General features: G+C 44.8%; 1 protein-coding gene across 7 annotated transcripts in view; it reads left to right on the forward strand.

The window, feature by feature from the left end:
* GTF2I (general transcription factor IIi) overlaps window positions 1-23,474 on the forward strand; it is a 108,393-nt gene that overhangs the window by 68,487 nt on the left and 16,432 nt on the right. For all 7 annotated transcript variants that reach the window (XM_074390267.1, XM_039460697.2, XM_039460700.2 and 4 more), the window contains 11 exons: window positions 1,403-1,513; window positions 2,894-2,959; window positions 6,951-7,134; window positions 9,205-9,263; window positions 11,029-11,100; window positions 12,073-12,256; window positions 13,614-13,672; window positions 18,448-18,519; window positions 19,404-19,587; window positions 21,265-21,323; window positions 21,746-21,820. In XM_074390267.1, the coding sequence (XP_074246368.1) occupies window positions 1,403-1,513; window positions 2,894-2,959; window positions 6,951-7,134; window positions 9,205-9,263; window positions 11,029-11,100; window positions 12,073-12,256; window positions 13,614-13,672; window positions 18,448-18,519; window positions 19,404-19,587; window positions 21,265-21,323; window positions 21,746-21,820 (1,125 nt within the window). The remainder of the gene's footprint in view (window positions 1-1,402; window positions 1,514-2,893; window positions 2,960-6,950; window positions 7,135-9,204; window positions 9,264-11,028; window positions 11,101-12,072; window positions 12,257-13,613; window positions 13,673-18,447; window positions 18,520-19,403; window positions 19,588-21,264; window positions 21,324-21,745; window positions 21,821-23,474) is intronic.

Here is a 23,474-nt window from a genome sequence, read left to right on the forward strand (position 1 = left end):
GTCTTACCTTTAGGAGAAGCACTCTGGTAGGCCAGTAGAGTCACACGCATGCGCAGTCTGATCTCAGCTGCACTGTCCAGAGAGGCAACACAGTCCAATCAAATAACATTCCTGAGCCCATTTCTTTAGCTGTAAAATAAGCATTAACAATATACCCATCTAAAAAGACAGCTGACTGTACTTGGGTGGTCTTTCTTTTCCGTGATACTGTCTTTAACGCAGTAATTAGTTTCTTCGCCATGACACATTTGTTTTTAAATAAGGATTTCTTAAAATGATGTTTTCAGTATTTAATGGATGATGTTTGAGCAGTAATAATAGCATGTTACCTGACACTCTGGGGGACTGGAAGATGACAGTGGCCGCTGATTTGACCCAGAGGTCTCTAACGGTAACATCAGGTGTATTGAAGCATCACAGCAGAGTGAGTTACTGGTGTGTCCACAAGGAAATGAGCGTGGAATTCTCAGGACAGCTGTCTTGAGTAGAGTGTGTGCTACGCTTTCATAGCGGACTGCTCCTTTATACATAGGCCCTCTGGTGACTGAATCAACAGTATCTGTTTCGTAATAATGCAGCCCCATTTCTTTGAGCCCATTCATTTTGCGCTTGTTATAAGTGTTTGAACAGGCCAGGTGTGGTGGCTCACACCTTTAATCCCAGCATTCTGGGAGGCCAAGGTGGGTGGATCACTTGAGGCCAGGAGTTCAAGACCAGCCTGGCCAACATGACGAAACTCCATCTCTACCAAAAAATAGAAAAATTAGCTGGGCATGGCGGTGGGCACCTGTAATCCCAGCTACTTGGGAGGCTGAGCATGAGAATTGCTTGAACCCAGGAGGTGGAGGTTGCAGTGAGCCAAGATCACACTACTGCACTCCAGCCTGGACAACAGAACAATTCTCCGTCTCAAAAAGGAAAAAAAAAATATTTGAACATACAGTTATCCAATTTCCCTTGCTTATGTATGCTTACATTTTGTGTAAGCTTAAATATCTTTTCCATCTAAGCTTTTATTAATTCCCCTTTTCTTACTTATTTGTATAACTTTAGGTGGCTATCTTCATTAAAATATTTTTCTTCAAAGTCTTAGAATATAGTTCTTGACAGCTATTTGGAAGTTATTTGGGAAGGGAAAGTTTATAATGATAATTCAAATGAAGCAAACTAAAAAATAATGAAGAAAGACAGGAAAAAGCAGTATTACTTGAACACATCCCAAACAAATACAATTTCAGATGTAACTAGGAAAAAGTCTGCTAAGGCTCACAATACAGAAATAATGATTGATACTCAAGATAGCTCTGAAGCCCCACTCACCTTTTGAATGTAGGGAATTGACCAGGAGGTGGCTGTAACTCTTAAGACGGTTCCTTCAGTAATGACCATTTTCTTTTTCAAGATGATGATTATTCTCCACCTTCTAAGAGACCAAAGACCAACGAGCTACCACAGCCACCAGTTCCAGAACCCGCCAATGCAGGAAAGCGGAAAGTCAGGGAGTTCAATTTCGGTGAGTTCCTCGTGAAATACGTGACCTTTTCCTTCATCTTCTGGGCTCTCGGTGTGACCGATAAAAGTTGCAACATGCTCTGCAGGGGGAAATGCGTTAGCCTGCGTGACTGCATTATAATCTCATCTTTGGAAAGCCAGGAGCATTTTGAAAGTCACATAACAGGCATTGTTTAAGCATAGTCTGGATGTACCAAAGCGGAGGACATTGTCCCTTCCGATAGTAATTATTCGGCTCAAGATTAGTGCTAAAGACTTAGTCATTTAGTTACTTCTCTTTAGCTTTAGAACCTTTATTTAGAACTGTTTCACCCTTTGCTCCGTGTCACTCAGGCTGCTTGTCTGTGAGCTCCCAGTGGATGATGTATGCTAGGAAGGGACTGAATGAGATATTAGTGGCAAATTATGTTATGATTCATCTTTTGAATAAATAGAACATTAAGCTTGTATACATTTTGGAAATCATACTTTAATATTCTACTGTTGTAGTCACAATGACTGGATATGAATTGAATTTTTGTATATTATTTTTATGTTTATGTTTGTTTGTTTGTTTTTTTCCGGCCCCCCAACTCCCCACTGCACCGGCGTCATCCGCCATTTGGTCTTTTGTTGAAGAAGAAGCTATGTTATTTTTTATCATTACGATTTTTTTAGACAGTTTCATTCTTTCGCCCAGGCTGGAGTGCAGTGGCACAATCTTGGCTCACTGCAACCTCCGCCTCCTGGGTTCAAGTGATTCTCCTGCCTCAGCCTCCCGAGTAGCTGGGATGAGAGGCTCCCATCACCACGCCCAGCTAATTTTTGTATTTTTAGAAGAGATGAGGTTTCACCATGTTGGCCAGGCTGGTCTCGAACTCCTGACCTCAGATGCTCCGCCCGCTTTGGCCTCCCAAAGTGCTGGGATTACAGGCGTGAGCCACTGCACCCAGCCTGTTTTTAGCATTCTAAGTTGCAACTCTTTATCTGTAAAGTCTTATTTCCACACAGCTAAGACATGTTTTAGGAAGTTTGCGAAAGACCCCCTCATTATCACGGCTTTCCTTTTGTCGTGTTTGATTCGATTGATCTTTTCTGCCCTCCTGCTTTTCAGAAATCAAAAGGCTAAAAAGAGGAGCTAAATGTTAAAACTTCTCTTATAGTCTCCCATGAAACTATTAAAAGTAATGGCAAAAGCCAGGGTTACTTTTGTACCAATCTAATAATTCCAAAAACCACCAAAAATGGGGAAACTTCTTTGGAAAGCAGTAAAATGAGATGGACAGTTGGGATGTCAAAATGCAGAAAATTAGTCATTACATGTTTGGTCATCTCAAAACCCCGGGGCCACCCCCAACAGTAGGGACTTCTTATTGAGAATTCACTTTTGCTCGATTTTCAGAGAAATGGAATGCCCGCATCACTGATCTGCGTAAACAAGTTGAAGAATTGTTTGAAAGGAAATATGGTATGTCTAAACAGGAAAATTCCTGTAATACTTTGTTGGTGAGCGTTTACACAATGGTGTTACTGTTCGTCATGCGGGTGATGTGGACAAGCCCGGTACTGCCGGTGAACCCTGCCATACTTACTTACAAGCCTCTCCTTGTAAGGCTCTTAGCAGAGTCTGTCGAAAAATTAGAAAGTCTTTGTTTCTAGGTGACTATAAAGCTAAGGAAAAGTTGTATTTCTGTAATTATCAGCTAACATTTCTCTTAAACTTTCAGCATGGGTATTTGGAAATTTATTTACATATTTATTGCAAAGCTCTGGATTTGGGGAATTTAATTGAAGTTTTTTTTTGTTTTTTTTTTTTTGTTTGTTTTTGTTTTTTAAATGAGACGGCATTTCGCTCTTGTTGCCTGGGCTGGAGTGCAGTGGTGTGATCGCAACTCATCACAACCTCCACCTCCCTGGTTCAAGCGATTCTCCTGCCTCAGCCTCCCGAGTAGCTGGGACTACAGGTGTGTGCCCCCGTGCCTGGCTAATTTTTTGTATTTTTAGTAGAGACGAGGTTTCACCATGTTAGCCAGGATGGTCTCAACCTCCTGACCTCATGATCCGCCCGCCTTGGCCTCCCAAAGTGCTGGGATTACAGGCATGAGCCACCGTATCGGGCTGAAGATTATTTTTTTAACTGATAGTTTCTCTTAATCTACTTTGTTAAATCCAGTATTCACTGAGATGCCCCTATTGTTTCTACTTTTATCTTTTTTTTTTTTTTTAACAGAGTCTGCAGTTCAGTGATCAGATCTCAACTCACTGCAACCTCTACCTCTTGGGTTCAAGTGATTCTCCTGCCTCATTCTCCCAAGTAGCTGGGACTACCGGCACCTGCCACCATACCCAGCTAATGTTTCTATTTTTAGTAGATATGGGGTTTCACCGTGATGGTGAGGCTAGTCTCAAAACTCATGATCTCAAGTGATCCTCCTGCCTCAGCCTCCCAAAGTGCTGGGATTACAGGCATGAGCCACTGCGCCCGGCCTCTGCTTTTATCTTGATGCGTAACTGAGCTGACGCTAGATTTCAATTCCTTCTTTGCCCTTACACTATTCTATCCTATAGCCACCTTTATGTAGTGATGAAAGACATTAGCAATTTGTTATTATCATCTGTTGGTATACATCAAATGCTTACCGAAAAATAGTAACAACCAGTGAAAAACATCATGTTTTGCAATGTTTATTTTTATTTGGATGACTTATTTACTGTGCCATCAACTAGCGAGCTGTGAAATTGTATGATACACAGTTTTAACTGAATTGCTTTCGGTGAAAATTTAAACACAAACCATATTGATGGTATTTGTGTTAATAAACTTAAAATGAACTTTTTTTTAATTCGTCATGAGTAATATAACCTACCCCTCAATGAAAATCTGGAATTAGAGTAAATTTGCTAATGAATTCACTAACTTTCCCATTATATTTTTAATGATTTGCTTAAGGTTCTCTTAGTGTTTCTTCCGCTTTTTAGTAGCTTACACCTTTTTGCGTGTGGTTTTTTTTTGTTTGTTCTGAGACGGAATTTCGCTCTTGTTGCTGATTCTGGAGTGGTGCAAACTTGGCTCATTGCAACCTCTGCCGTCCAGGTTCGGTGATTCTCCTACCTGGGCCTCCCGAGTAGCTGGGATTACAGGCTCCCGACACCACGCCTGGCTAACTTCTGTATTTTTAGTAGAGACAGGGTTTCACCATGTTGGCCAGGCTGGTCTCAAACTCCTGGTCTCAGGTGATCCACCCACCTTGGCCTCCCAGAGTGCTGGAATTACAGGCATGAGCCACCGCGCCCAGGCCTGTGTTTTTTATTGGTTCATTTTGAAGCTAAAACCTCACAACATGTGCTACCTGGAAGCACTGTCACCTAGTGGTAAGGTCATAGGCTCTGGGGACACAGCCTGGTCGCACCTCTTCTCCTGTCTGAGTCCCGGTATCCTCTTTTGTGGTCCTGAGAACTGAAGATCTATCCTGAATATTGATAAGATAGTAAAGTGCTTCACATAATACCTGGCATGCATATAATAAAGGCTTCCTGTTTATATTTTTATTATATTCTTTATTTGGTGCTATTCTGTGTTAAAATAATTTCTTATTACAGTTTTATAAATTTACTATGACATTTTTGCAAATGTCAGTGTTTTTCATGAAGCGAAACAGGTTATGTTGTGGGGCTTTTGTTGCGATGGTGATTTATTAGATTATTTTGTATACAAGACAATACATAATGTTCACCAGCTGTTGTGAAATTATAAAAACATCTTCACATTTTATAATTTCAAAGCAATATGAATGGTAATTGCCTTAGGGAGAGAGATTTTCGTTGTGACATATAAATACGATATTCAAGTTTAGTGTACGATAGTGGACATTAACTCGAACTTAACGCTAACGTATAACGTGGTGCACTTGAAGTTTTAGTACAAATATTAATGTTTAGGAAATAAGACTATTGCACACAATAATGGCAAAAGAAAAATGGAGCTGTTCTGATGGGAGACCACTTATTATGATTTACTTATTTAATTTTGAGTTGGAGTTTTGTTCTTGTTGCCCAGGCTGGAGTGCAATGGCGCGATCTCGGCTCACGGAAACCTCCGCCTCCTGAATTCAAGCAATTCTCCTGCCTCAACTTCCTGAGTAGCTGGGATTACAGGCATGCGCCACCACACCCAGCTAATATTGTATTTTTAGTAGAGATGGGGTTTCTCCATGTTGGTCACGCTCGTCTCAAACTCCTGACCTCAGGTGATCCGCCCATCTCAGCCTCCCAAAGTGCTGGCATTACAGGTGTGAGCCACTGTGCCTGGCCCTTTATGTTTGATTTTAATACTCCCCACACTCTTGACTGTTTACAGCTGCTGTATTATTTTACTCTTGGGTAAATAAATCTTAGAAAAAATATTGTAGTTCAGGAGAATCTTCGGCTTCTGTTATTTATTTGTTTTTATTTATTTATTTATTTTTGAGACGGAGTCTTGCTCTGTTGCCCAGGCTGGAGTGCAGTGGCATGATCTTGGCTCACTGCAACCTCCGTCTCCTGGTTCAAGGGAATCTCCTGCCTCAGCCTCCTGAGTAGCTGGGATTACAGGCACCCACCACTACACCCAGCTAATTTTTGTATTTTTAGTAGAGACAGGGTTTCACCATGTTGGCCAGGCTGGTCTGGAACTCCTGACCTCAGGTGATCCACCTGCCTCGGCCTCCCAAAGTGCTGGGATGACAGGCGTGAGCCACTGTAACCCGCTTGCCTCTGTTATTTAAAATAAATTATTTTTATAAGCCCAATAAGATTACAGTAATGTTTATGTTTTTGAAATACTGCTTCTTCCATTTAGTACTATATGTATTAAATGATATTACTTTGGTGTGTTTTTCTCGCTTTGTAATATGGTTCAGATTTCTGTAGAAAGTTGGCCAGGCGAGGTAGCTCATGCCTATAGTCCCAGAACTTTGGGAGGCCGAGGCGGGGGGATCACTTAAGGTCAGGAGTTTGAGACCAGCCTGGCCAACATGGTGAAACTCCATCTTTACTAAAAATACAAAAAATTAGCTGGGTGTGGTGGCACGCGCCTGTAGTCCCAGCTGCTCAGGAGGCTGAGGCAGGAGAATGCTTGAACCTGGGAGGTGGAGGTTGCGGTGAACTGGGATCTCGACACTGCCCTCCAGCCTGGGCTACAGAGCAAGACTCCACCCCACACCCCCGCCAAAAAAAAAATGTCTATAGAAAGTCTGGCTTTATCCACGTTGCCTTAAAGTAATGGGATATTTCACTGCAGACTTTGATAATCGGAATATGAGCATTTTTGATGTTCTTTTTATTTCCCTCATGCTATTTTTCTTCGGATTCAATTACAGTAACAAGTAAAGATCAAACTATAGAAGTTAAAGAGCAGTATTATTCTACGTTTCTACAAATGTTGCCTAAATGATCTCTCTTTCTTTTTTTTGTCCTTAAAGCTCAAGCCATAAAAGCCAAAGGCCCGGTGACGATCCCATACCCTCTTTTCCAGTCTCATGTTGAAGACCTTTACGTAGAAGGACTTCCTGAAGGAATTCCTTTTAGAAGGCCGTCTACTTACGGAATTCCTCGCCTTGAGAGGATATTACTTGCAAAGGAAAGGATTCGTTTTGTGATTAAGAAGTAAGACTTGGATTCGTGTTGGACTCTTGTCTCTGTTCTGAGCAGTAGGTCTTTTTTTATTGTTGACACATATTCCTTAACCACTAGGGTTGTATGTGATGAGGTGTGAGTGACTTTATGCATTGTTATTTTCTACTTTTTAATTTATCCGGGTCCCACATTGCATCAGTCAGCCAGTGTTGGCATTTGAAGCATGAGCACGCCCGCACTGGACTGGCATGCAACTGACATTTTCTTTCACAATTTTCTGCTACTTTTGCTAAAGAACATAGTATCCATGCCTTGTTTTTAGGCCTGAATTTCTTTTTCTTTTTTTTTTTTTTTTTTTTTTTTTGAGACGGAGTCCTGCTCTGTTGCCCAGGCTGGAGTGCAGGGGTGTGATCTCAGCTCACCACAAACACCACCTCCCAGGTTCAAGCGATTTTCCTGCCTCAGCCTCCTAAGTAGCTGGGATTATAGGCATGCGCCACCATGCCTGGATAATTTTTTTTTTGAGATGGAGTCTTGCTATGTCTCCCAGGTGCAATCTGCAACTCTGCCTCCCGGGTTCAAACAGTTCTTCTCCTCAGCCTCCTGATCAGCTGGGACTACAGGTGTGAGCCAACACTCCCAGCTAAGTTTTTGTCTTTTTAGTAGAGATGGGGCCTCCCCGTGTTAGCCAGGATGGTCTTGATCTCCTGACCTCATGATCTGCCTGACTCAGTCTCCCAAAGTGTTGGGATTACAGGCATGAGCCAATGCACCCAGCCAATTTTTGTATTTTTAGCAGAGACGGGGTTTCACTGTGTTGGCCAGGCTGATCATGATTTTTTTTTTTTTTTTTTTTGAGTTGGAGTCTCCCACAGTAAACCAGGCTGGAATGCAGTGGCACAATCTCGGCTCACTGAAATCTTTGCCTCCCAGGTTCCGGCGACTTTCCTGCCTCAGCCTCCCGAGTCGCTGGGATTACAGGCATATGCCACCACGCCTGGCTAATTTTTATATTTTTAGTAGAGACAGGGTTTCACCGTGTTGGCCAGGCTGGTCTTGAACTCCTGACCTCAGGTGATCCTCCTACCTTCGCCTCATAGGCCTGAGATTGTTAAAGCATATATGAGAATATATGATTATTTTTATAGCGGTATGGAGGAAGGTAGTCTTGAATATAATATGACATTAAAGGATCCCATTGAAGAGTTTTGTGATGGGCTTCAAAGAGCTGTGGGTTGCAAAGTTGCCTCTTTTTTTTTGAGCTGGAGTTTCGCTCTTGTTGCCCAGGCTGGAGTGCAGTGGCGCATTCTGTGCTCAACGAAAGCTCCACCTCCCAGGTTTGAGCGATTTTCCTGTCTCAGCCTCTCAAGTAACTGGGATTACAGGCATGCGCCACCACGTCTGGCTAATTTTTTGTATTTTTAGTAGAAACGGGGTTTTGCCATGTTGGCCAAGATGGTCTCAATCTCTTGACCTTGTGATCCACCCGCCTCAGCCTCCCAAAGTGCTGGGATTACAGGCGTGAGCCACCACGCCCAGCCACAAAGTTGCCTCTTTCCTTGTGAGGATACATGCTTCCTGAAGCAACTTAGGAGACAAGCTGCAGTTATCATTTTGTTTTATTACTCTGTAGAAACCTCAAATTAAGATTTAGTTGTGGGCCGGGTACGGTGGCTCACGCCTGTAATCCCGGCACTTGGGAGGCTGAGGCAGGTGGATCACCTGAGGTCAGGAATTCAAGACCAGCCTGGCCAACATGGTGACACTCCATCGCTACTAAAAATACAAAAATTTGCCAGGCATGGTGGCAGGCACCTGGAATTCCAGCTACTTGGGAGGCTGAGGCAGGAGGATTGCTTGAACCCGGAAGGTGGAGGTTGCAGTGAGTTGAGATTGCACCACTGCATTCCAGCCTGGGAAGAAGAGCAAAACTCCATCTCCAAAAAAAAAAAAAAAAAAAAAAGCATTTAGTTGTGCTCAAGCATCCAGATTATCTTTTCTTTTCAAAACCAGCCTTACTGACCTAATGTTAAATATGTGCTAGGGGTTATTTGCTGAATATTTCCTAGTGAACATTGAATATTTATTCTCACCTTTCAGACACGAGCTTCTGAATTCAACACGTGAAGATTTACAGCTTGATAAACCAGCTTCAGGAGGTAGGTTTTCAGTCTTGAGGCAGATCAGAAGGTTAGGTGCCATAGTTATTTCATACTTAACATTGATTTCTTCTCTGTGTTACCTTCCACATGAAGTAGTATGTCTCTATTTAATTATGTGCCATTACAGGAGAATTCATGCTGTCAAAATTCCATCTAATATTCTCTAGAAGAATATACTCATCTTCTTTTTATTAATCCATTGTAAATATATGCAAATATTGCGTTATTGGGTAGACAGAACTAAAAGAACAATATTTGTTCTACTTTTGATGCAAGATTTATCTACATAATGAATTGAACAGTTTATTGTGAGGTCCACATGAGTCAATGGAATAGGCATTCATTGGATTTCCATGATACACAGGACATAAGAAGGATTCCTTTTAGATTGTGGGGCCATTTATATCACCCCTTGATTGTTAGATGTGTTTAGTTTGGTTTTGTTTTTTGAGATGGAGTCTTACTCTGCCGCCCAGGCTGGAGTGCAGTGGTGGGATCTCAGCTCACTGCAACCTCCAGTTCCCGAGTTTGAGCGATTCTGCTGCCTCTACCTCCCAAGTAGCTGGGATTACAGGCACACACCACCATGTCCGGCTAATTTTATATTTTTAGTAGAGACGGGATTTCTCCATGTTGGTCAGGCTGATTCGAACTCCTGACCTCAGGTGATCTGCCTGCCTCGGCCTCCCAGAGTTTTGTGATTATAGGTGTGAGCCACCGCACCTGGCCTGTTAGATGTGCGTTGTTTGTTTGTTTGTTTGAGTCAGAGTCTCCCTCTGTGGCCCAGGCTGGAGTGCAGTGGTGCTATCTTGGCTCACTGTAACCTCTGCCTCCTGGGTTCAAACGATTCTCCTGCCTCACCCTCCCAAGTAGCTGGGAATATAGGCACTCGCCACCATGCCTGGCTAATTTTTGTATTTTTAGTAGAGAAGGGTTTTCAGCAAATTGGCCAGGCTGGTCTCGAACTCCTGACCTCAGGTGACCTGCCCACCTCGGCCTCCCAGAATTTTAGGATTACAAGTGTGAGCCACCTCGCTTGGCCTAGATGTGTTTTAAAAGAAATAGAATTGATTTTCTTGCTTGCTTTTTTTGCTCTGGAGCAGAGTGGATCGGGGACAAGATAGAATGGAATCATACCGTTTACATTTACTAAAATAGAAGGATTGCCAGCAAGATCATATTCCTGATCTTCCTGTAGCAAATGTTGCCTGCTAGGTGTTTTGGCTTTTTTTCTAGTTTATCGGATGGTTCATTTTGCTCTTTTTGTACAGCGTCCACATTGTTTTAGGAATAAACACATTCTAGAATCTTAGGGATACTTTTATTATTCTGCCTTTTTTCTTTTTGAGATGGAGTCTCGCTTTGTTGCCTAGGCTAGAGTACAGTGGCGCAATCTCAACTCACTGCAACCTCTGCCTCCTGGGTTCAAGCAGTTCTTCTGCCTCAGCCTCCCAAGTAGCTGGGATTACAGGCATTTGCCACCACACCTGGCTAAGTTTTGTATTTTTTAGTAGAGATGGGGTTTCACCATGTTGGCCAGGCTGCTCTTGAACTCCTGATCTCAAACGATTCCCCCTACCTTGGCCTCCCAAAGTGCTGGGATTGCAGGTATGAACCACTGCACCCAGCCACGAATCTTGGAAATAATTTTAGTCACAGGAAAAGAAAAACTAATACCTACCATTTTATAATAATAATATTAAATATGAAAGTTATTAAAGCCATTAAATTGAGAAAACTTGTATTACTTTTATTTTGACAGTAAAGGAAGAATGGTATGCCAGAATCACTAAATTAAGAAAGATGGTGGATCAGCTTTTCTGCAAAAAATTTGGTAAGTCTGTTTTTTTTTTTTTTAAATTACCCCTTCTAACTACAGTATAGTGAGTAATGTTTTTTTAAATGTTGTTTTATTTTAGGAAAGTAAATACGGTGAATAGGACTCGCCTCCAGTTTTCTCTCTCTCTCTCTCTCTCTCTCTCTCTCTCTCTCTCTCTTTTGAGAGGGAATCACGCTCTGTTGCCTAGGCTGGAGTGCAGTGGTGCAATCTCAGCTCACTGCAACCTCCTCCTCCTGGGTTCAAGAAATTCTCCTGCCTCAGCCTCTCAAGTCGCTGGGATTATAGGTGCATGCCACTACACCCAGCAAATTTTTGTATTTTTAGTAGAGATGGGGTTTTGCCATGTTGGCCAGGCTGGGCTTGAACTCCTGACTTCACTTGATCTGCCTGCCTCAGCCTCCCAAAGTGCTGGGATTACAGGTGTGAACCACCGTGCCTGGCCCTCATTCCATGAATTATTTGTGGAAAGTTATTTTCTTAAAATGACATGCTCACGAGGTTGGAGGGGTAAAGAGCACTGGTTTCCTGATTGCAGTACAGATGAATGTCCTGAAATGTGCCAGTTCGTAGTGGCCAGTGGAGGGAGGGTTGTATTACGGTCCTGAATAGTCGGTAATAAAAGGCTGCTTCCAGACAGTGTTTAGGTGATGTTCCCTATTGTCTGTTGTGATCTTCTTTCTCTCTTTTCTTCTTAAGGATACCGAAAAACAAAGGTGAATCTTTTAAGCTCTCAGAGCTATTAAGAGGGTCTTAGGACCAGGACACTTAAATCTGCCAAAATGTGGCTGTTGATAACGGGTCATTTCTACTTGTCTTTGCTGTACGAAGTCTATGCAATAGTTAATAAATACGTTTCTAGAGTTTTTTCAATTAAAAAAATATATTGACCTGTGCCTTGCTTTGGATTGTACTAAAATCTGATTTCAATACAAATGTCGTCTCCCGAATTGCTTTGATTTCGTCTAGCGGAAGCCTTGGGGAGCACCGAAGCCAAGGCTGTTCCTTACCAAAAATTTGAGGCACACCCGAATGATCTGTACGTGGAAGGACTACCAGAAAACATTCCTTTCCGAAGCCCCTCGTGGTATGGAATCCCAAGGCTGGAAAAAATCATTCAAGTGGGCAATCGCATTAAATTTGTTATTAAAAGGTAAGACGATCATCTGCAGAAACAGTTTCAGCGTCTTCCCTGAGAAAAGATTAATTTGATGAAGATGGGTCTTTTGTTTACCTCATTGTGACTATTTTATATTTATGATGAAGGCATTAATGTTTAGATTCACTTATTGAACAAATACTTGTTAGTGTAAACATCAGATATGCAAAATTGTGTCTAACAAGAATGCCTTCCTTGGGAGGATTCATACAAAGAGGAATGCAATGAAGGCCGGGCACGGAGGCTCACGCCTGGAATCCCAGCACTTTGGGAGGCCAAGGCAGGTGGATCACTTGAGGTCAGGAGTTCAAGAGCAGTCTGGCCAACATGGTGAAACTCCATCTCTACTAAAAATACAAAAATTAGCTGGATGCAGTGGTGTGTGCCTGTAGTCCCAGCTACTTGGGAGGCTGAGGTTAGAGAATCGCTTGAACCAGGGAGACGGTGGTTGCAGTGAGCTAAGATGGCGCCACCGCACTCCAGCCTGGGTGACAGAGCAAGACTCCAACTCAAAAAAAAAAAAAAAAAGAAAAATGCAATGAAGAGTTATTGAGCATTTTTAGAGAAGGTGAGGATGGTGTACCCAGTTCATTCACTTGTACATCCAGCAGAGAGGGAAGGTGTTTCAAGTCAAGGAAATCTATGAGTGGGGGTGGGGGTTGGCAAAGCTCTCCGCATATCCACGTATCTCACCCATCGTGTGTGCAGTGAGGAGTGCCACGTGGGCGTGGCGGGATCGCGTGGGTAGACTGTGGTGGGCAAGTGGAGGAAGACCTCAGACCTTACAGAAGCAGAAGCAGTCATGAAATGGTCTCGAAGCAGATCCCTCTGAAAATCATTTGGATCTGCCCTTTAGAAAGGTTCTTGTGGCTTGATTTTGAAGGGTAACACAGTGGGTAGTTGGGGAGCAGGGGTAGGAACAGAAGGCCTCTCTCCACTCATCGAAGGGATGCTGAAGGGAAACCTTGCTTACTGATTGGGGTGGTGCCTCTGTGTGTTCCTTGGGACTGAGTTATAAGGGAGAGGAAAGGTTTAAGATGATACAGCAAGCTGCTTCTGGCTGTGCCGTGGGACAGTTCAGCTAAGATTCGGAAGCAGAACTGAGCTGCTTTGGGGGCAAAGCGACTTTTGCATGTTTATCTTAAATATAAGATGACTTTGAAGGTCTCACCTGAATGTCTGAACATTGCCATTTTCAAAATAAACTCAAGTCAGCAAAGTGATTTTTTTCACTACAAAATGAAGTCAGAATGAACCATATTTAAAAATAATTGGCAGTGCACAGCGGTGTGAGAAAGGCCCATGAGTTGCTTCTAAATGCCTTGTTAGTGATCCCGGCTCTGTTTTTCAGACCAGAACTTCTGACTCACAGTACCACTGAAGTTACTCAGCCACGAACAAACACGCCAGGTAAAGTAGCTGTGGAATCCTTCTTTAAAAACACAGATCAATACTTTTTAGGCTTTGCAAAATTGATGTCATCTTTTAAAATAGGGAAATTCTCCTTTCCCCGCCTCCCCAAAACCTCGTTTGCAGAAGCTCAGTCCAGGCACGTCTTGATTTGTCAGTGTGAACACCTGTAGGGTGCGCATAGCTCAAGCTTTGCACTTAGACCACTGTTACCCACGAGAAAGACAGTGTGTACCCCAAATGCAAGCCACTTACGTAATTTTACACGTTCTCGTTCAGCCTGTGATCATTATAAAGAAACACACGGCCCGGCACGGTGGCTCACACACCTGTAATCCCAGCACTTTGGGAGGCGGAGTCGGGCAGATCACAAGGTGAAGAGATTGAGACCATCCCAGCCAATATGGTGAAAGCCCGTCTCTAATAAAAATTTAAAAAAAAAAAAAAAAAAAGAATTAGCCGGGAGTGGTGGTACGGGCCTGTAGTCCCAGCTACTCGGGTGGCTGAGCAGGGTAATTCCTTAAATCCGGGAAGTGGAGGTTGCAGTGAGCCGAGATCACACCGCTGCACTCCAGCCTGGTGACAGAGTGAGACTCTGTCTCAAAAAAAAAAAAAAAAAAAAAGGAAATAGACAGTTAAGTATTTCACGGTCCTTATTTCGTAAGCGTATATTCTTTATTTGACAATTTGCGTGTCTTTCATACTCACAGCGTATTTCAATTCCAAGTAGCCACATCCGAAACATTTCCACTGCTCGGGTATGGCACCTACTGTCTGCATTGAGATCTTAATGGTTATTCATAGGCACCCTGTTCCTACAATGGCAAAGACTGTAACTCTGGCCTGCACACAAACATCAGCCTAATAGGAAAGATGTAAGAAGTCTCTCTTCACTGAATGATGTTATTTTCCTTCTTAGAGCTCTAAGTGTGCCTTTATTATTTCTTTCCTATCTTTTTTTTTTTTTTTTTTTTTTTTTGAGATGAAGTCTAAGCCTGTCGCCCAGGCTGGAGCGCAGCAGTGCGATCTCGGCTCGGTGGGGCCTCTGCCTCCCAGTTTCAAGCAATTCTCCTGCCTCAGCCTCCTGAGTAGCTGGAGCTGTAGGCATGTGCCACCACGCCTGGCTAATCTTTGTATTTTTAGTAGAGACGGGGTTTCACCATGTTGGCCAGGCTGGTCTCGAACTCCTGACGTCAGGTGATCCACCTGCCTTGGCCTCCCAAAGGGCTGGGATTACAGGTGTGAGCCACCACACCTGGCCTGTTTCTCTTTGTTTCCCCGTTGTTAATGTCAGAGTAAGTGACCACAATTTGTAGATCATCAGCCACCTTAGGAACGTCTGTTGCCAAGAACCAATAAATGGCCATACCCTGTAGGGTGAAGTGTTCCGTTGTCAGGAAGTGAGTGTTTGGAATCAAGTATGGATTCGTGTGTGTATCAGGTGTAAGATTGATGCAGTTCATCATGCTCATGAACACTAAGGTGAACAAATGTTTCAAGTTGCGTTAATGGGTGTGTCCTAAAATCCTGCTCCTTCAGTTCCCACAGGGCCTTGTGGCCATTCGTGAAGGTCAGTGTGCCACATGGATTTTGTGTGGGTTATGGCATGGAACGTGGTTGAGGAATTCTGTAGGAGGGTAGTGACGTGACCCTGGTCCAGGAGTCCTGTGCTGGAGAAGGGGAAGGTCAGCGCTTCACTCGTGGGTTAACCTCAAAATGCTTTTGATTTGGTCAAGGCAACAAAGTATTGGTGAAGAATCGAAGATTGGAAGTGACACATTTTTTTTGCTCAGGGAAGTGGTGGAGAAAGAAAAATCTTCCAGGAGGCAGGTCTTCAGTTTGGATGAATCTGAACATGATGAAACCTGTAGAAACCTTCATTTCTCAAGACAAAGCTCAAATTCAAGGCTGTGAGGCGTGCACTCAGCGCTCTTGTCAGGGGCGGTTGTGACAGTGACTGTAGAAGCCTGTGATACATAAAGAATGTGCAGGCGCCCTGGAAGTCACTGCAAGGATTGGGTGCTGGAGCAGTGCGGGATCTGCCATCGTCACCAGAGCGCAGCAGCTGTCACCACAAGGAGAATCTCCACTTTTGCTGTCACTAACAGCACTTGACTTTGTCTCATTCATAAAAGATCCTGGAAGGAATAAAAGCTGCTTGGTGGTTCCTCATTCTGATATAACCTTACTTGGCATGCCCGTGGACCATGCATTAGTCTTTGGACAGGACAATTCAAGTCACAGACCACATGACAAAAGAATTTTGTGGCCATCAGAATCATCTGCTTAACGACACCATGGGTGCACATTGTCCTTAGCTTGTTGAAAGGGAGCTGTCACACCTGAGAAGGTGGTGAAGCCAGGGACGTGATGGAGTGGGAGGCGGCACCTGGCTCTGTGAGGTGGGGTGTGACATCCTGCGTGGGAGGAGCCAGTGTCAGAGGAGGTGGGGGCGGGGCAGAAGAGGAGGCTGAGTGGCAAGTGAAGAGACGTGCTTGACCTTGGAGGAGGAGAGTCCGGTGTCTTTATTGGTGGTATTGAAATGTGGTTCATACCGGAGTTATTTTCTGTGCCTGAATGAACTCCTCTGAAATCCACAGGGAAAAAGCAACTCACGTTAAACCCTTGAGATGCTAAGTTTTCTTTTAAAGTAAAGGAAATGTTACAAGGTCTTCGGAAACCACCAACCTTTAGCGATACTTTCAGTCCTTCTCCAACATTTTCCGCTGCGTTTGTCACAGAAATGAACTCCATACTGAGGCGAACCCTCCACCCCGACCCTTTCCCCTCTCTTTCCCGTCTTGCCTCATCCAGGAACATTCCAGTCATCCTCCAAGTCTGTCTCTGCCCTCGTCCGCCCCCGTCCACCCCAGCCCTGAACACCGTCCACATGAGTGTTTTTTCTTTGGGTAGGACCATAAACTCCACTGTCCCTGTGAGTGACGCTGAGTGCTGTCCCCCTTTTACCATGGCTTACTTTTTTTTGAAGTGATTTTTCCTTTTATGTCTTTTGCTTTAAGCCATCTGTGAAATTGCTCGGTGATGTCTGGGGTGGGGTCAGAAGGAAGGCAGTGGCAGAGGACATTGGTGGTGTGGCCCAGTTGGCTGGAGGAGGTGTGAGGCAGGGTGCTCCTGCACTGGGGCAGCTGGAAGAGCTCGGATGGCCCCGTGGGCAACTGGGTGAGTTCTGCGAGTCCGAGGGCCGTTACACAGTGTCCTCCATGGTTCCAGCTTGTGGGCTTGATCAGGCCGTCACCTGCAGTGGCTGCTGAACTGACAATGAACTCTGCTGCTTTTGAGTCGCCCTTGGCAGAGATGATGGCCGCCGCCTTCTGCTGCTCGGCTTTTGCCACCACGCATCTGGCCTGCTCTCCTTCCTGCTGAGCTACCTATTTGGCTTCGACTGCTTCTGCAAACGCCTTCCTGAAGGTCACGTCCAAGGTCATAGCATCCGGGAGGAGCCCAAAGGTTGCTGCCTTCTCCGAAGTTGATGGCTTACCTGTCTGGAGCTCAGCTGTCCCCGCGTGATCAGTTCTCCAGCCTCAGCCGAGCCACCCCTGGCTCGAGGAGCTCTGCGGTGATGGACGGCAGCACACTCTCTTCATTGGCGTCTCTGATGCTCAGAAGATGCTCGGACGCGGCCAGCAACAGGCGGGAAGAGGACACCGTATGATGGTGACAGAGTTTGCTCACAGTGATGACTGGCATGTTACGTGGTCAAGAGCAGCAGTCAGAGACGATTGCTTTCTTTTCCATGGGATGAGGAAGTGAGTTCCATCCACTGTCACAGTGTCCTGAACTCATGGACTTGGTGGAAGATGACAGCTCTCTGTCCAGCATCACAGTGTAGCAGGCAGAGTTCCCCACGCCTCCCGCAGCAGCTCAGGCCAGGCCAGCCTTGGCAGCTGTGTTTCCGTCTGCTGGACCCACGCACACCTGCCTCCACTCCAACCCCCACATGAATTCCGTCCCTTTATCATTGGTTTCTGATGGGAAAACTCGCTTTGATTGGTGAAGTGTTGCTTTATGTGGATTTCTCGGCACACATCTGTTAGATAAAACAAGGACTGCCTGTAGAAAAAGCAAACAGAAGTGAAGTCACTCTTGTTTGGCTGGTGTGGGAGCGCTGGAACCTTCCGCAGCTGGCCTCCCTGTCATGACAGAGCTCCCAAGGGACTTCTCCAAGGAGGAATATGTGAGAAACACTGATTCAGAGCACTCTTTCATGTGGGCAAATTTCATTTTATTTACAATATAAACTTAAATTCTGTCTTTCTAGGCCAGGTGTGGTGGCTCATACCTGTAATCCCACCCCTTTGGGAGGCCAAGGCAGGTGGATCGCTTGAGGCCAGGCATTCGCAGCCCGCTTGGCCAATGGTGAAACCTTGTCTCTACTAAAAATACAAAAATCAGCCCGGCGTGGTGGTACACACCTATAATTCCAGCTACTCGGGAGGCTGAGGCAGGAGAATTGCTTGAACCCAGGAAGTGGAGGTTGCAGTGAGCTGAGATCACGCCATTGCATTCCAGCCTGGGCGTCATAGGTAGATCCGTCTCTCAATAAATAAATAAGTAAATTCTGCCTCTCTGCAGTTTTTCTGATATTTGGCAAGTACTGGAAATTACTCATTTCCTTAAGACCCGCAATTTTTGTTTTTAACAAAACTGAATTAAGAGAATCACTATAAGCAAGGGTACATTCCGGGGAAATCCATTCTGATCTGCAGCAGCGCCGATCAGTCACATGGTTAATTGGGCTTATTTTTGTTTTCCAGTCAAAGAAGACTGGAATGTCAGAATTACCAAGTTACGGAAGCAGGTGGAAGAGATTTTTAATCTGAAATTTGGTAAGTAGCATCCAGCATTTATGTCTTTAATAACATATCAATGAAGGGCCATGTCTGAATGAAGTACAGAAGTTCAGGACCTAAAGAAGGAAGGTCCCAGAAACTCGGTTTTCCACCACTACACCTGCTACTGAAAACAAGCAGACGACTTCCTCTCTCCTGAATTCCGCCTTCTCAGTTGTCAGAATGGGAGAGGAAGGGGGGCGTGGGATAACTCGCAGTTCACTTCCAATCTGGCTAACAGCCATGTGGCAAATAGGGTTCATCGTTTGTTTCAGCTTAGATTTGTTGACAGCGGTTTTCTGGAGTGCCGTCTTGAGAAGGATTCTGAGGGGGCTCGGCAAGAGCGTTTCGGTTGATCGGGTGTTCTGTCGTGGAGAAGGAAGTGAGGAGCGGGCAGTGGTCGCAGCGTCCCCGGGCGCTCCTGTCCATGATCTCCATCTGTGCTGTGACGTTTCTTGTCCCAGATCAGGAGTCCTCACTGCCTTGCCTCTGGCCGCTCCAACTGAGTGCTGCTTAGTGTGTGGCAGACACCGCGTGTTTTTTGAACAGGCGCCCCTCCTCCCGATGATAACGCAAAGGCCGGCAGGGGTCACTGCTGTGTGGAGTGGCCTTCCGTCATTTCTGCCCCGAGCACAGAGGTCGTTTTGACTAGTAACTCTCCTTCTGATTTAAAGCGTTCAGATGTTCCTCCTAAAATCCTGACTTTTTAGGCTCGTTCTTCTGCTGTGCCCAATATCCTAAGCAAAACGCCTTCCCTATGGAGCGGATATTGCTCCATCGTAGGGAAGTTGTCCACGGTGTGCTTGGGAATGCAGGTACAAATGAAAGAATGCCCGTGTCACGTGTGACCCTCCGCACGTTCCGTTCTCTTGCGCTTTCAGCTCAAGCTCTGGGACTCACCGAGGCAGTGAAAGTACCATATCCTGTGTTTGAATCGAACCCTGAGTTCCTGTATGTAGAAGGCTTGCCAGAGGGCATCCCCTTTCGAAGCCCTACCTGGTTCGGAATTCCACGACTTGAAAGGATTGTGCGTGGGAGTAACAAAATCAAGTTCGTTGTGAAAAAGTAAGTGATCTTTGCCACTGTAGTCATTTCTGGAATTAAAACAATCTAAAACGGCGTTTTTGTTTATTAGGTTTTCTAGCCAGAGGTGACAGGCGTGGGTGTGAGTCCTTGATGGAAAAGCCTGGCTCTGAGCTGCAGTCTCCCAGCCTGTCCTCTGTCATCCTCATCAGTGAAAGGAAAATAGTGACGATGGCCTCCGAGGTGTCACTCCAAGGCACTGTGGTGACCACAGTATGCCTGAGTACTTGAAGTTTAATTTGAGGTTTGTTTTTGGTTTTTTTTTTTGAGACGGAGTCTCACTCTCGCCCAGGCTGGAGTGCAGTGGGGTGATCTTGGCTCACTGCAACATCTGCCCCCTGGGTTCAAGTGATTCTTCTGCCTCAGCCTCCTAAGTAGCTGGGATTACAAGCAACCGCCACCATGCCCAGCTAATTTTTATATTTTTAATAGAGACGTGGTTTCACCATGTTAGTCGGGCTGGTCTTGAACTCCTGATCTCGTGATCTGCTCGCTTCAGCCTCCCAAAGTGCTGGGATTACAGGCGTGAGCCACCGTGCCTGGCCAACTTGCTGGTTTTTATCTGCTCTGTTATTTCTTTCTTTCTTTTTTTTTTTTTTTTGAGACGGAGTTTCGCTCTTGTTACCCAGGCTGGAGTGCAATGGCGCGATCTCGGCTCACCGCAACCTCCGCCTCCTGGGTTCAGGCAATTCTCTCGCCTCAGCCTCCTGAGTAGCTAGGATTACAGGCACGCGCCACCATGCCCAGCTAGTTTTTTGTATTTTTAGTAGAGACGGGGTTTCACCATGTTGAACAGGATGGTCTCGATCTCTTGACCTCGTGATCCGCCCGCCTCAGCCTCCCAAAGTGCTGGGATTACAGGCTTGAGCCACCGCGCCCGGTGCAAGACGGGGTTTCACCATGTTGACCAGGATGGTCTCGATCTCTTGACTTCGTGATCCACCCGCCTCAGCCTCGCAAAGTGCTGGGATTACAGGCATGAGCCATTGTGCCTGGCCTACTTGCTGGTTTTTATCTGCTCTGTTATTTCTGGCCAATCTTGTGAGCAACTACATATCAATGATTGAGTTTCTTTCTTTTCTTTCTTTTTTTTTTTTTTGGAGACAGTCTTGCTCTGTCACCCTGGTTGGAATGCAGTGATGTGATCTCCACTCACTGCAATGTCTGCCTCCCAGGTTCAAGCAATTCTCATGCCTCAGCCTCACAAGGAGCTTGGATTCACCAGGCTAATTTTTGTATTTTTAGAATAACAGAGTATTGGCCACTGTATTGGGCTAGTCTTGAACTCCTGACCTCAGGTGATCCACCCGCCTCAGCCTCCCAAAGTGCAGGGATTACAGGTGTGGGCCATCACACCCAACCTAATGACTGAGTTTCTTATCTACGTTTCTGCAGAATTTTAGTGGCCAAGAAAGTACGCTACTGTTATTTTTTGTTCAGGAAAGAAGTTATTTATTTACCCTTCATAAAATCACTTACCAGTCATGGGAAGGAAAAAATCAGGGTTTTTTGTCCACAACAATAGGAATTATTGTTGTGTTGCATGATACTTCTGTGAACCCCTTTAGAATAAAAAAGCCTGGTCACATCACGACTGTTGTACGAGCTGTGAGACGCCATTGTACTGGCTCCTGTGACATTTCTTGGTTTTCTTTCTAGACCTGAACTAGTTATTTCCTACTTGCCTCCTGGAATGGCTAGTAAAATAAACACTAAAGGTAAGAGATGATGTGTACTCTATTCTATTTGAGTGCATTGAGACATTCTTTATCCAGATTCCTTAAATCATATGGAATCGTTGGCCGGTATCTTTGTGGGACTTGTAGTTGGTTACTTTGCTTCATAAGGCATTTTATTTAATATTTAATGGGCCTCTTTTTCTTTCTTTCTTCCTTTTTTTAAAAAAAAAAACAAAAAACAAAACATTTCACTGGAAATGTCACATTTGCAATCCTCCTTCATTCATGTTCTCACAGCTTTCTTGGGCCGCTGTGGAGGATTGTACTCCAAGTTTCATTCTGCAAGTTTCTTTGAAAAGAGCCAAACTGTATGAATTTTAATACTCTGCTCTTACAAAGCATCTCCTTCCGTATTTTTTTCCCCTTAAAATATACTAAAGTAATTCTGGCTTCTTTTACAGCTTTGCAGTCCCCAAAAAGACCACGAAGTCCTGGGAGTAATTCAAAGGTTCCTGAAATTGAGGTCACTGTGGAAGGTGAGGGCCAGTGTTTCTTAGATTCTCCAGGCTACCAGTTAGGTCAGTTCACTAGCTATATGTTTACACAGGTGAAGTTAATAAAACCAGTTTTACATGTGAACAACTGTCTGTGATAAAGCTACATTTCTGAATGTTTCTGATTGAAAAATTTTAAACCAGTAACAGAAAACAGATAACATGGATCACATCATAAACTCCTCCCAAGAAAAGCCCTAAAATGCTGTTTCTTTATTGCAGCAAGTAAGGGTGCAGAGTCACGTGGAATATCTTACCTTTTTATTCCTCTTCATTTTGTTTCTATTCTTTTAAGGAAAGAAAGTTTAGCAGTGCCTTGAATGAAAGTATATTCTTTTTCTTTTTCTTTTTTCTGAGATGGGAGTCTTGCTCTTGTGCCCAGGCTGAGTGCAGTGGTGAGATCGCGGCTCACCACAGCCTCCACCTCCTTGGTTCAAGTGATTCTCCTGCCTCAGTCTCCCAAGTAGCTGGGATTACAGGTGCCTGCCACCTCACCAGGCCAATTTTTATATCTTTAGTAGAGACGGGGTTTCACCATGTTTTCCAGGTTGGTTTCGAACTACTGACCTCAGGTGAGCCATCGTGGCCAGCGGGTTCTCACCTTTTCAGGCTCACAGTGTTAAAATACTGCATGTAGTACCAAAGACAATCTCCAACCACCTGTCAAGTATGGGTATTTCTTCCATCTCTTCATAAATGCAGAAGGAAATAATTATATTACGATCTTTTTTTTTTTTTTGAATCAGAGTCTCGCACTGTCAGCTGGGCTGGAATGCAATGATGTGATCTCGGCTCACTGCAACTTCTGCCTCCTGGGTTCACACGATTCTCCTGCCTCAGCCTCCTGAGTAGCTGGGACTGTAGGTGTGCACCACCACGCCTGGCTAATTTTTTGTATTTTTAGTAGAGATAGGGTTTCACTATGTTGGCCAGACTGGTCTCCAACTCCTGACCTCGTGATTTGCCCTCCTCAGCTTCTCAAAGTGCTGGGATTACAGGTGTGAGCCACCACGCCCGGCCTGGTGTTAACTTTTTAATGTAGTCAGGCTCGTGGGTGTAGAGTGTGACTTCACTTAAGTAAACCTAGAATGCCAGTGATTCATTTAATGTAAGAATGAGATCGTTCCGCCACCTCCTTTGTGTCTTCTGCTCGTGTGTCGTCTTGCCCACTTGTCTGTGAAAGGCTGCTTCATGAACTTTCAGTATAATAAGCAGGGATGTTGGCCTGGTAGAAAACTGTGGTTCTGGAATGTTCTGATCTCCTCTGTGTGGATGCACCCGCCACGTAACCCAACTGCTAGAGCCGGCCGGTCTGGCCCCCCTTGCTTTCGTTACCAGCTTCTAAGGAAGCGGCAGTCCTGATTCAGGAGTTCTGACATCATTAATGGCTGGAAGGCTGGGTCGGAACGCTGTATAGGCGATGGCGTGCTGCTTGCCTGCCAGGCCTTGCTCAGATCTGTAAATGCTTCGTGAAGCTCCCGTCCACAGCGTGTCAGGGGGTGAGGGCACCAAGGAGACAGACTCGGAAGTTTGTGCCCAGCACCACCGCTCACCAGGTTATGCAGCCCCCGTGGCTCTGCATTCCGCAGCTGAAGCAGAGACGGTAACAGTAAGAATGAATTGGTTAGCTCACAGG

This window comes from Saimiri boliviensis, chromosome 20 (genome assembly GCF_048565385.1).
Source record: "Saimiri boliviensis isolate mSaiBol1 chromosome 20, mSaiBol1.pri, whole genome shotgun sequence".
Classification (NCBI taxonomy): domain Eukaryota; kingdom Metazoa; phylum Chordata; class Mammalia; order Primates; family Cebidae; genus Saimiri; species Saimiri boliviensis.